Genomic DNA, 13,917 nt, shown 5'->3' on the forward strand with positions numbered 1-13,917 from the left:
AAAAGAACAAGGTTGTTGCTAGTGTTATAAAGTTTTAGTATCTTGCCCTAAAAAACCCTTCCCCTTAATAAAAGTTCCATTAATGTACATTTGTAAAGCTACATTCTGACAAGCTTTGTCCTTGCGAAGAACAATGGATGAAACAGGATTTCAAAGATGGAATATAGTGTCAGACACAATTTTAGATAAGATGCAATACTGAAGTTTTAATGTACCATTTTAAGTGGTGATTTTCCATCCCCATGGGAATTAATATCTACAAAATATACATCCAGTAATGCACTATATTTTGGTGTTTTGAGAAACCCTGGATCCAACTATTCCAATGAAATAAATCTAAACCTCTAAAATAAATGTAATGGGAAAGAGACTTAGAAAGAAAATCCTAAAAAGAAGATATAAATGAGAGTACTAAATGAAAATTACTGATTTAAAAATCAAATCTGTTCATTAATTTATTTTTGGTGTAGAGGGGAAATAGCAAAGAGCATCAATTGCATAAAAAAAGTCAACAGGGAGAAGAAAAAGGAAGAAATATGACTCTTCTTTAAATGTTTGAAAAGAAAATATAATAACAATGTGATAATTATATTCAGTACTTTTCTAAAATATCCCCTTTCCCATTACCTTTAGGTTGATAGAAAACTGTTTTCTTTACAGATTTATTATTTAAGAAGCAAAAGTTTGTTTTTAGTTTTATATTATATAAGTATCTTGTTCTAAAAAAAAATTTATTGAGTGTGTACTGCTGAATCACATAGTAATGCCCTAGTCATTTGAGCCCCCTCCCTTATGGTCCCGCAGAAGTCAGGGGTTAATGTGGGGTTTTAGACCACTTTTTAACCAGAATATGTCAAGAGGGGTGGTGGTATTGACTGTTTTTGACTCTTAACTTGGAAACAGGCTTTTATTAAAGTTTAATCCCCCACCCTTACCTGGGACCATGGGTGTGGGGGTATCAAATGACCAGTGAATAAGAACATCCTACTGTTCTCTTCAAGACATGGTTTTTAATTCGCATGTCTTCCAGTCTTTAGCATTCATCTTGGCCCTCAGGTAGTTCCTGGTTCATAAAAGAGTGAAAACAATTATTTATTATTTCTTTCAAAACAATCTTTTCATCAAGCCATTTATAATCTAACTAATTTTCCACAACAATTTGAAAAAAATAAACACATGAGATACAAGATGCAGACAATACATATTGAAAATAGGGGTTGATTTTTTTTTATCCTCGGTAAGGAAAATTTCTCTTGTAAGTTGAAAAAGTTGCTGTATCTTCTAAGGATATGTATCTTCTTAGGACTAAGAGCATAGGATATAAAGACAAGAACGGTCTTCTTTAGCAGTATTTGACAAATGCAACACGATATTGGTTAGCCTTTATGAAATATCTCAACACAATCAATCTGCCCTGAAGAAGTCTTATTAAATACGAAAATTTGGCAGAGTCGAACTCCAGTTTTTGGTGTATTGTATTTTATTCAACACAATCAAGAATATAGATAAAACAAAGAATGTCAAAACAAAAGCTGTTATGCTCAAATAAGTTGATTACCAAGTTAAGTACTTGGTAATTACCAAGTTAAGTACTCTGGTATTCTCAGAACATACAAAAGGACAACAAAAAGCCTAATAACTGTCATATCCTCAATAGACAATACAAATCGTCGTCCGAAACTCACCTTGCATTGTTTTTTTGTCGCTTTCTTGTGGTTGTGTTCGCTTTATAATGTGAACTGTTACTTGCTTAAATTTACTAGATAAAACCAGATAAATCTTGGCGTGAATGAATGTTAGTCGATCTCCTCTAGTTGACTTTATCCTTAAGTCACAAAATTTGAGCCCAAATAAATAATCATCGCATAACCGACAAGAACTTTTTCCCTTGCTCCGTGCTTGTATTTAGTCGCCATTTCGGGGCCGAGTGGGGCCTGGGAGTCGCGCGGCGGACTGGCTGGCTGGCGAGTGACACCACAGGGTACCCGCGCGATGACCACAAAAACCAAGTCGCATACCTATACCATATTTCTATGCCTATGGAGCTACGCGCTTGGCTCCGCGCTTGGCTCCGCTATAAAGTTATAGGGGATCAACTTTAAAAACATTTTTTTTAAAGTTTACTGCTGTGGAATAAATTGAAGTACACAACTTCTGGTTTATTTACAAATGGCCAAGCAAGGTCCACTATGAACTCTTATGTGTTAGCATGAATGTCTCTGAAGAAAAACAAAATATTCAATAATAAATTTAAATAACATATTTTTAACGGTCACTGCAGTCCAAAGATTCCTATATCTGCCGAAGGTCCTCAGCTTTCGGCCTCGGTTAGTATTTTCAAGACCTCGGTCACAGTATTTCATGATAGAGACCTCCTACCCGGCAAATAACCCCTTTGTGTTTCAATATTATTATTTTTAAATTAACACTAGACTCTTGTGCAGGCCAAATCACTGACTGAAAACTTATTATTGAAAATTTGCTTTGCCAAGGCACATAATAGATTAAACCTTTTTAACAAGAGTTTACACGGAAATGAATTGCAAACTCAACAGTACATATTTTCATGTCCAAGTTTTCTGTGCTGGACAAAATAGTCTTTTTCAATCCCATGAAAATCCACATCACTGTATGCACCTCTTGTTCTGATAATTTTTCTACAGGGAGATCTTAGGTCATTATTACTTCTTTTGGTCATCATTGGCATATAAATTGCCTTGATAGGCAGTGATGCCCATGCCAACCATTATAGATCCAACCACACAGCTTTGGGCGATAACTCTCAGCCTCATGATGTAACGGCTTGTGCTCATAGGTCCTCTATGTCTGTACGCTATGACACCCCACACAATAGCTGCAGTTGTCCCAAGGATACCTACAAACAAATTTTATAATGTCCGAATGAGTGTATTATCCCAAAAAGGAATGTTATTACCTAATTAGCATAATAGAACATTCACCAAGTGACCTCCCTCATTCTTCCCTCACAACTTAGGGAGCAGTCATTAATTACTGGGGGGAGGCGGCATTTTTGCAAAATTGTGTATGATACTGCACAAGCAAAGCTGCCCAGTACACTAGTGCCTCCAATGGATGAATCTAGGAGAAAAATACACAGAGGAGCAATGCCGATAGATCAGCAACTAGATGAGATAATGCACTGTAAAATTGCTTTGAATCAAGGTCATGGAGTAAATTATTGGCACAAGTACTGTCTGCATCACAAGCTACATTACAATGCGAGGGAGGTTTTTTTTTTATATATTGCTATCACGCCATTTGGATATTGCCAAGAGGTATTCAAAACGAATAACTGGTCCTTGCCACGCCACACATTCGAAACACAAACTAATTTGAATTAGGTAAGAATAGTGTATTTATTATATGACTAATCGATGAATGAAGACACTCAGTTTTAAATGACCATAATGCTAAATGCATCTCCAAAAATTATGCAGATTGCGTGTTTCAAACACGTAATTTAATCAATTTCCTGTGGGGTAAGCCTCTATTCCTTTATAGAATGCCCCCATTCCTTCATAGAGTGACTGGCATTAGCCTTGGGATGCCTGTGGACCTAGGAACTAGGAGTTTTACAGCTAAGTACTGCCATAGTTTTGTTTTGTTAATTGGACAAATTTAGATTCGCCGTGCCATATTGTGCACAGACAGCTTGTATTATTGTTTTAGACAAGTACATTTCATATTGCGTGACACGTGGAAGTGACGGCGTGAAAGGACTCACGACTTTTCAAATGGTTGTATAAGTTATAAAAACGCAACAAAGAATCGATCCAGAGAAATACACAACTAAAGGTCGCTAAGACAGAATTAAAAAACAGAATCTATTAAGTTCCTTTTTGCCCTTCTTTACTATTGTGGCGACTAAATGAATTTGACGTGCGTATAACTTAAGTAATTTATGTCTATTTCATAACCCAGGATTAGACAGACATCTCAATTTTTACGAATTTAAAAGCGAGTCTTCAAAAGCAAAATGGGGAATGTAAAGGGCGCTTGAGGCCTCGTGATATCATACAAGCACATACACGGCGTAAAATGCCGACTTTGGATGGCTTGTTCGCTTCCAAGAACAGATTTGCGATGCTGACGAAGAAGACATTATCAACCGGCTTTTTGTTGAGTTTAGGGGTTTTCAATAGAGAAAAGCATGTACAGTAATACACCAGTACTGTTTTCTTAATAAGTTTAGCCAAAAAAAAAAACAAATATTAAGCAAGAATGATTAAAGAAAATATGTAATATTTAGCTATACAACGAAGGGAATTGAAATTTAAACTGGGAATTTATACTTACCAATTGGTATGAATGGCTGTGCTTTACTTTTCCTTATCAACTTTTCGGTCTCTGTCTCTCGTTCTTCCCTCGTCTGCCATGACTCGCTCAGTTGTTTGGTCTCAGAAGGGATAGGCATGATTATTTTAAATGTGAATGGCAGCGATAAAACTCGTATAACCTTCTGTACCTGAGTCCTGTCACGAATGAATCTCTCGGTCGATGGCTCTCGCTACTTACGCAATTAGGATGACGTCACAAGGGGGTCACGCATTCAAGACGCGGAAGAAGATTTAAATCTACGCTAAAAACACCATATAGGCAATTCAAGATGGTGGCTAAAGCTTTCTTGCCAATTAGATATTAACATTTTCAAGTATTTTGATATTAAATCGAGTATATTCTGTTTAGCTTTGCGTTGTGTCTTTCGTGAGATTGTTGGCTGTCACGCAAGGTTTTGCTGAGTCATAATGCAAGAGCCCAAAGAGCCTTGAATCAAAAACGTGTAGTCTCTCACGACTGCCAAAAAATTCAAATAATAATGAAATGCTTCGTTGACCCTTTCCTCTCAACAAAATACGTAGAATTTGTTCACTACAAAGCATTTCCTTTTAGGTGATATCCGTTGTAAAAAAATAAGATAGTTTGGGCTCTCAGTACAAGCTTTTTTGCGTTTCCTTTTTTAACTCTCGAAAGTGTGCGCCGGGCTAAATTATTATGCTGAGTCATTGTGACGGCTTGTGACAGGCAATATATAAAGCAGAGCACTTACATGGTTTACCTGTGTCTCACGAAACACCGGCGTTCGCTAGCGAGCCTTGATGTCTCCCCAAAAAACGTACGGCTAAAGAGTGAAAAAAGGGACTACATTTGGTATTCAAATCAATATGAGTATACCAGAAGGCGATGCTACCAAGGGGGCTAAAATATTCAAGACGAAATGTTCGGCTTGCCATACAGTAGAAGCAGGGGGAAAGCATAAGACAGGACCTAATCTGCATGGCATGTTTGGGCGGAAAACCGGGCAAGCAGAGGGCTATACATATACGCCTGCCAATCTAACCAAAGGAATCACCTGGAATGATGAAACCCTATTTGTTTACCTGGAGAATCCCAAGAAATACATTCCAGGAACAAAAATGGTTTTCGCTGGAATAAAGAAAAAGAACGAGCGAGCAGACTTGATCGCTTATTTGAAGGAAACCACAACTAGCTGATGCAATCATCAGACTGTAGCAGTCAGCGGTGTGTCGCCATCACGCATGTTGGATATTAATTTATAAAACTGTTTCTGACTAAAGATAATAGAATAAGAATATAAATAATATACTTTTAAAATAGTTTTAGTGATTATCTGTTAGCACTGGGTTAAATTTTAAACAAAGCACGCTATTTGGGAGTGTGGGGAAGGGGTGGAATGTAGACAATAACTCATTCATTTGTTGAAGTGTACAATTTGCATAAAACGTTGTAAACTGTCTCAATGACCTTGTTTTTTTCTGATGAGAAAGAAACTCACTAATTCTCAACATTCTTTATATAACTTTTACATAAACAGATGAAATGGACCATCATGCCTTTGTAGTTTTTGCATGCTATGCACCGAACAGCAGGGGAGGGGATAGGTTTACATATCAGCGGTTTCGGGTGTGGATATAACAGATTTTAAGAGAAAATCAAACAGAATCACTGATTCTTAAAATATGCCAGGTCACAGGTCGATGAAAAGGGAATAGGGTAAACAATTTTTTGCCTTAACATCATTCTTTTGTAAAGTTGCAAGCCAAACTTGATTAGCTTCCCTTGTTAGTAAATACCGTTATTTTATTGTATACTTTGACATATTCCACAAAGGGTATTCATTCCTGCAAATTAATCAAATAATCACGCTGAGTGTTGCCCAATAGACATCCACCATTCAATGTGGTCATATTGACCAAAATTTGTTAGAAATATGTCCAGAGAACATATATACATACACAGACTCTAGAAGTTTTTTCCTAGAAGCATACTTATTTTCAGGCTAAATACATAATTCAAACTCTTCCTATAAATTAATGTTGATTGGGTATCAGCCACTATGAATCCTGGAGGTTACCCATATGCTGCTCTAATTAACGGGACTATTGAAACTCTTTATCTTTTTAAACAACAACAAAAAGTTCTCCTTATGCGATGAAGAAACCCTTAGAACATCATTTGATCACCCAACAGCTACATCAACTTTCGAGGAGACCTTCTTGCAGCCAGAAATAGAAAACAGCTTCTCTCTTTCTGGAAAATAAGTCATCTCATCAGCTATGTGGTCTACTAGTCCCTTAACTGCAGGGTTTCCTTTATCTCTCAGATCTCTTTGGATGCATTGCTTGACATGCTTTCTCTCCAGTGGTAGGAATGGGACAAAATGATCAATCACCTCGGATCTCAAAAGATCATTATACCAGATATTAGGGTCACTCTCAGATATCTGATGGAAAAGTTCTTCCAATGTGACAAGACCGATTTTTTCCCTTTCGTGTCCTAGCTGGTAATATTCTAATGCATGCTGGTTAATGAGCTTTGCACCAGTGTTAGAAAGAAACACAAAAATCATCTTGCAGAAATGGTTCCCTCTTGCATCTAGAAAGGGCTTCAAGACATCTACGATACCCTGAGGAATTTTGTCCATTTCATCAAAGACAAACAAGCCCCCTTTTGAGCACCTTGTGACATTCGATGTGATCCACTGCTGAAGCTGACTCCTGTAAAGTGCAGCAAGTGACTGGTGTGGAAAGTGTAATGGGATAATAAACTTGTAAATAAAATTGCTATGTATTCCATGTTTAAATAAATGCTGTGCGATTAGCTCAGTGGCAAAGTTCTTTCCTGTTCCTGTCCAACCATGCAAAGAAAGCACCAACGGTTTGCTTCCTTTTGTCTTCAAGTGGCCCTTGATAGAGGATAGCAGCACCCTGGTTGCTAAATGCTGCCCATAGAACTCTCTTTTGAAAGATGCTTCCAGACCAGTAAGGTTCGCTGTGAATTCACCATCCAAGCATAAGCCATGTGGATTAAGATGAAGGTACACAGATCCAAGGGCAATTGCAAAGGCAACTGTCATGAACACATACAGAAGTCTGTTACTTTTCTTGTGACATACTACTTGTTGTGGTGTCTGTTGTTTTGGGTTCTTTGGTACAGTCTGCAACTGGTCTTCATCTTCACTAAAATCTGCTGAGCTCCTTTTATACTTTTTTACTCTTCTCTTTAACAAAATGCTATTTTTAGCAATGCCAGGGAGAGAAATCGCATTTTGTTTGGGCTGATCCTTGTGTTCCACATTACTTTCAGTTTCATCGTCAGCTATCACTATCACATCTTTACTTTTGTCTTCATCTTTGAGTTCATTTCCACCAGACGACTCTTCAGGCAACGTTTGACTGTATAGCGCTATTGGCTTAATAGCTTTGATGGCTAATGTAACATTAGGCCTAGGATCCTGGAAATATTTTGGCCTTTGCCCCTGTGTGCTAGCCGAAGATCCATAAGCACAATTCTTACCTTCAGGTCTGTGTTTATCAAATGACATACTAGAATTTGGGGTTTCTTGTTCATGCATTTCTTCTGAATTATCTATCATTGCATTATTTAAATTGAAATGTTGCCCGGATGTCATTGAGGGGCAGGAGTTTTGTCGAATGGGAGTAAAAATATGATTCCTGTTGTTCTCTCTCGCTGCTCTGATCTCGGCAGCACGGCGATTTTTAGTCAGATCGATGTCTTTCAGGCCAAATGATTTTGGTCTTCCAATCTGCATAGATCTGGAGCTAGCCGGTGTTTTTGAAGAAGGGGTAGTATTATTCAGGTTAGCATTATGCTTCAAGTAGTCAAGCGAAAGTTGTGGTTGCTTCAGTACAAAAGTCTTATCATTAGCACTAATCGAGGTTTCAGGAGATTCCATTGGATAATCTATTATCATGGCATTGTTGTCTTCGTCTGAATCAAAATCGTGGTCAGATTCGTCACTTCTTGGACTAGTCGATGCTTCGGTATTCTGACGAAACCATGACCCTTCCGGCAGGGAATGATTTCTTTGAAATTGTCGCTCGCCAGATCTGTGTAACGCCATTGTCATACTTCCTGAGAGTTTTTGAGAGGGACTTGTCAATCTAAGGATGGATATCTAGAAATGAATGATAAATAGTTGATACAACCTTACAACCGGGACGCCTCCCGCCATTTTGAATCAAGCTAAATCCGAGGCTCCGCGCCACGACACCACAGGCATCCCCTTAATCAATTATTAAATAAACAATTTTTTTATTTATATTCGCAGAACATAATAGCCGTTCACATTCAGTTGGACTGTCATACAAATATTGGTCATCTTGGGATAAGGATTCTGGTATTTCTGGGTTGAAATTCTGAAACTGACTTGAAGTCTGATTCTGAGATTGTGCAGATAATACGCAGCACTTACAAGGTCCTTCCTGATTGGCTACCGGAAGTCATTGTTTTACGATGGGCGGTCGCCAAGTCACAATTCACCCTCCATACTCTGTTTTGCAGCCAATCTTCTCTAAAATCCTGGTTAATTCCCCTTCTCTTCCATAATTGCTTTTCCTGTATCTTACTACAAGCTTTATTCATTGAAAGACCAAACAATACTCACCTAGAACGTAAACAGCACCAGAGTTTTTTTTAACAAAAAGGTAAGTAAGCAAGGGAGAGTTGAGCTTCGTGTGAGTTGTCAGCTTCGTTTAACTAGTTATCTGAATATGTTTGCTATTTCAGGTAAAAGGAAAAGATGTGACGTTTGACGTTGAAAATTGAATCTGTATTGTTTGAACCGGACAAGCTTAGCCTGTCATATAACCTCATATTCTCCAAAGCAAAAATACACTCATTATCCGTGAATTCCATTGCTTTAAAGTGCACCTGAAGGAATAAAAGCAATATCCTCCAAAACGGTTCATCCATCGATATCTAATATCTGCTATGATAGAAAAATCTTAATTACCAAAAATCCTCGATTTCCCATAATCCCCGATTTTTTAGAGCCTTTTGAATATACCAGTCTGTAAAACACCTACTTGCCCAGTCCCCTCACGGATAAAGCTCGAGTTGGCGCGAAATGATCACCAAATAAGAAGAATTGCGAGAGCTCGCGTGACTTTGCGTGAGAAAAAACAATTTTGGCTACATGTGGCGTCTTTACCTATGCAACTTTATTAGACGTGGAAATAAAGTGCTTTTCCTCTTGGTAGCTGGCTTAAAATGTAAATATAACCTCATACAAATATAGAACGTATATCCTGCTTGCATTTTAAAGTAGCCCCTTATTGATAATTCAAATGATTTTGCTATTTACTTTGCATTACATGCCTCAACATGGTGCCATTGCCGCTATCATAGTTTACTAAACTAGTTGTACGAAATGCTGATTATCTCGCTAACAGATGGGTCCTTTAGATATCGATATAGCTTACATATAATTTACATAATGTATAACCCCCAAAACCTAGATGAAATGCTAAAGGACCCACATTTTTTCGCACAAACAGCGATATAATTTACTTTGACATTTTTGCTGTGTAGATCATATTTTGTTCCGTCTCGCTCATATGGTGCACGATTTAGGGGACGAAATTCCCGTGGCTTCGTGTGTCAGGTCCTGACACCCTGACAATTCTTGGGTTGCAAATGAGGTCACATCCGCCTCATTAGATATGCCAAAGTTGAAGTGGTGGTCAAAACAGACACAGTGAAAAAGGGGGGGGTATTATTTGTTGTTTGCACTTGGCTTTCTGATTTAAACAGACATCAAAATCTAAGAAGGCAGTTTTATGATAACGTGTACCCATCAGGGTGTTTCCCAAGAAGGACATACTTTTTTATTATATGCTGGTAGTTTATAAAAAAAAAAAGAGATGGGTAGGGGCAAGCTTAGAGGAATCATCTTTATTGAATCTTTTTTTCCATTTCAACTTTCTTTGGCAGCCCAAGGGGGAGGGGGTCCCTCTAAACCCTCCCACTAGATCTGCTAATGCCCTGGCGGCTAACAAATTTCAAAAGTTGATTCCAACCATGCCAGGGTTATATTGCTGAGGAGGACTATCAAATATGTTACTTTTAACTAACTTAACTACTACATTGTCTTACCTTCCATTTTCTTAGTAAAACCAGCTCCGAGATAAATGCTGCTTTTTATCCCTTCGCTGTTAAATACTTTGTCTGCCCTCATAGCTGGTGCAATGACTGGTGGCAGCTTCAAAGCGGGGCTCTTTGAGAACTCTGGTATATACTGTCTTTTCCAGCCAGTACAGTCTTATAGCCCTAAGCATCTCTTCAAGGGACATCGGTGGCTCCTCCTCCTTATGTTCTTTTCCAGGATAAACAATCTATAAACATTTTGTTAAAGTTTTGGTTTTAATCTGGTATTCGTACCGAGGCGTTGGGGCTTAACTGTGGCTGTGTGGGGTGACCTTCCTCCGAAGGTCAAACACACAGTTCTCCTCTAACATCTCACTGCTAGCCTATTTCTACCTCTCATATACAGCCACTACTCCAACCCTTACAGCCCCCAATGCAATACACCATATAAAATAGCCACACTTACACACTTTAAACCACGCACCAACGTCCATTACCACACATTTTATCAACCCACACAGCCACAGTTAAGCCCCGACGCCTCGGTACGAATACCAGATTAAAACCAAAACTATGATTACCATACTGGGAAAGTGCTGTATCACATATAGTGATCCCGAGGCGTCCTTCAAATCCCCCACACACCACTTCTTTCTCCACCCCGTCTCCCTTCACCATACATACCCACATCCCTCTCACAAATTAAATCTTATTTTATCCTTACCACACAACATACCTACCCACTACTACCACCCAGCTCTATACATGTCACAACCTCCTTTCTCTCCCCCCTCATACCTAGCTAACCACCCAAGTACCCCCTACTCACATCACCCGCACCCAACCACCCACTTACCCCACAACAAGTACCCCCTCATCCCTCACCCCACAAACAGCCCCATACCCACTTTACCCATACCACGCCATCATACAACCCACCACGATTATTCCAAGCCCCAACACAACACCAACACCCACCTAAGCCCCACACACCTACACATACACTTCCTCCTCCCCCCTCACACTTTTCTACACTCTCACCTAAAATATACACACCCTACACAAGCCAGACCCCTGCCAACACCAAAACCACACACTCCTTCCCCTCCATGGCCACAACACTACTCACCCTACAACACACCAAACCAACCACACCCTACAGCAGCCACTAGTCCTGCAACCAGCGCTCCCTCCAACACCACACCCTCCATACAGCCCAACCCCCCTCCCACCACACACACATCTACCCCTCCACACATAGCCTACTACATACACACAATAGCATCCTACGACTATACCAACCAACCCACAGCACACCAACCAGCCACACCAGACACTACCCCACAACCAATTCCCCCCCCCTACAAACACCTACATACAGCCCCCTCCCCACCATACAAACATTTACCCCACAGCACAAAACCCAACTACAAACGACCACACCCTATGACCACATCCTACGACTATACCAACCAACCCACAACACACCAACCAGCCACACCCTACACCAGACACTACCCCACAACCAATTCCCCCCTACAAACACCTACATACAGCCCCCTCCCCCACCATACAAACATTTACCCCACAGCACAAAACCCAACTACAAACGACCACACCCTATGACCCACCCTACCTACCCACAAACCAACACCTAACGATCACCTAACATCATAACGATATATTATCACCCACATTTACACCATAACCTCACAAATTTTAAATCGACCTCCGCACCACTACCATTTTAACACACACACACACACACACCCATCAAGCTAAAGCCTCATCTACTCCACATCTCCCTCACCACCACTCTTACCTATACACCATACCACTTTTTTCCCCACCAACACAGCCATTAGCCACCTCCATAACACACCATATTATTATTTTACCACAACCTATTCTATAGTCCCACTTTATCTTTTCACCACCCTCCACCACCTACTAGTCGAACCTATCCATCTTTTCACCGTAATTACATTACTGCCATCTCCACTCTACATTACCTTACTAGCCATCCTTCACCATCAACCTCCAACATCACCATACCATATGACCACACCCACCTCACTACCACACCACTTTAGGCCCCTACGTCTTGGTACGGATACCCGATCCAAACCAAAAAAAATATTAGAAAGTGTTTGTACAGGACATACATTTGTTCAGCTTCTAAATCATAGCTTTTGTGGTTTTCTTTATAATGTCATAGTGGAACACGGGCGTTTCCAGAGTAAAATACAGTATTAAAAAATAACATTAATTTTTAGTGTTTCAAACCTCCCAGGTTAATCAACCACTAGACTCAATGAGATCTAACCTGTTTCCATCTTGTTCTCGTTTTGAGTTGTGCTCTTGCTGTAATAATAAAGTGTGTAACAACTCTGTCTTTGTGGTGTCCTTCCTGCCAATTTGAGCTAGTTCACCCCTACGACACATGACTCAGAGAAAACATTGAGTCTCCAAGATGTATACTTTAAATCACTCTTTTCAATATCTTCAAGGGTAACTTGACCAGATGGTGGAAATAAGGTCAAGTGAGGTCAATGGCAACCCGGCAACCCGGGGTGTGTATGTGAGAGTACGAGGATAGAACTCTATAGACCGGTAGAGGAAACTATAGCAACCACGGGGGCATCACGAAAAAAAAAAAAAAAACAAGTGAAACGTCTGGCAACCGGGCAACCCGGGGTGTGTATGTGAGAGTACGAGGATGGAACTCTATAGACCGGTAGAGGAAACTATAGCAACCACGGGGGCATCACGAAAAAAAATAAAACAAGTGGAACGTCTGGCAACCCGGCAACCCGGGGTGTGTATGTGAGAGTACGAGGATAGAACTCTATGGACCGCAAGAGGAAACTCTAGCAACCACGGGGGCATCACAAAAAAAAAATAAAACAAGTGAAACGTCTGGCAACCCGGCAACCCGGGGTGTGTATGTGAGAGTACGAGGATAGAAGTCTATAGACCGGAAGAGGAAACTATAGCAACCTTGGGGGCATCACGAAAAAAAAAAACAAAAAAAAAAACAAGTGAAACGTCTGGCAACCCGGCAGCCGGGCAACCCGGGGTGTGTATGTGAGAGTACGAGGATAGAACTCTATGGACCGGTAGAGGAAACTATAGCAACCACGGGGGCATCACAAAAAAAAAAAAAACAAGTGAAACGTCTGGCAACCGGGCAACCCGGGGTGTGTATGTGAGAGTACGAGGATGGAACTCTATAGACCGGTAGAGGAAACTATAGCAACCACGGGGGCATCACGAAAAAAAACAAAAAAAAAACAAGTAAAACGTCTGGCAACCCGGCAACCCGGGGTGTGTATGTGAGAGTACGAGGATAGAACTCTATAGACCGGTAGAGGAAACTATAGCAACCACGGGGGCATCACGAAAAAAAACAAAAAACAAGTGAAACGTCTGGCAACCCGGGGTGTGTATGTTAGAGTACGAGGACAGAACTGTATAGACCGGAAGAGG

General features: G+C 40.1%; 2 protein-coding genes and 1 long non-coding RNA gene across 3 annotated transcripts; 1 reads left to right on the forward strand and 2 right to left on the reverse strand.

Annotated features, from left to right (window-relative positions):
• Positions 1-2,439: 2,439 nt before the first annotated feature.
• LOC5518948 (HIG1 domain family member 1A, mitochondrial) lies at positions 2,440-4,531 on the reverse strand. The gene is made up of 2 exons (XM_001638822.3): positions 4,318-4,531; positions 2,440-2,875 (listed from the first exon to the last, which is right to left on the reverse strand). Exons 1-2 carry the CDS (start codon positions 4,433-4,435, stop codon positions 2,682-2,684), a joined length of 312 nt encoding a protein of 103 aa, XP_001638872.2. The 5' UTR covers positions 4,436-4,531; the 3' UTR covers positions 2,440-2,681.
• Positions 4,532-6,102: 1,571 nt separating this feature from the next.
• On the reverse strand, positions 6,103-8,531 carry LOC5518947 (torsin-4A). Its single transcript, XM_032363645.2, has one exon. It carries the CDS (start codon positions 8,408-8,410, stop codon positions 6,500-6,502), a length of 1,911 nt encoding a protein of 636 aa, XP_032219536.2. The 5' UTR covers positions 8,411-8,531; the 3' UTR covers positions 6,103-6,499.
• Positions 8,532-8,723: 192 nt separating this feature from the next.
• Positions 8,724-9,417, forward strand: LOC125568373. Its single transcript, XR_007312303.1, has 2 exons — positions 8,724-8,987; positions 9,070-9,417. It is a non-coding gene; the product is annotated as an uncharacterized LOC125568373 (long non-coding RNA).
• The last annotated feature ends 4,500 nt before the right edge of the window (positions 9,418-13,917 follow it).

Source organism: Nematostella vectensis, chromosome 7 (assembly GCF_932526225.1).
Source record: "Nematostella vectensis chromosome 7, jaNemVect1.1, whole genome shotgun sequence".
Lineage (NCBI taxonomy): Eukaryota > Metazoa > Cnidaria > Anthozoa > Actiniaria > Edwardsiidae > Nematostella > Nematostella vectensis.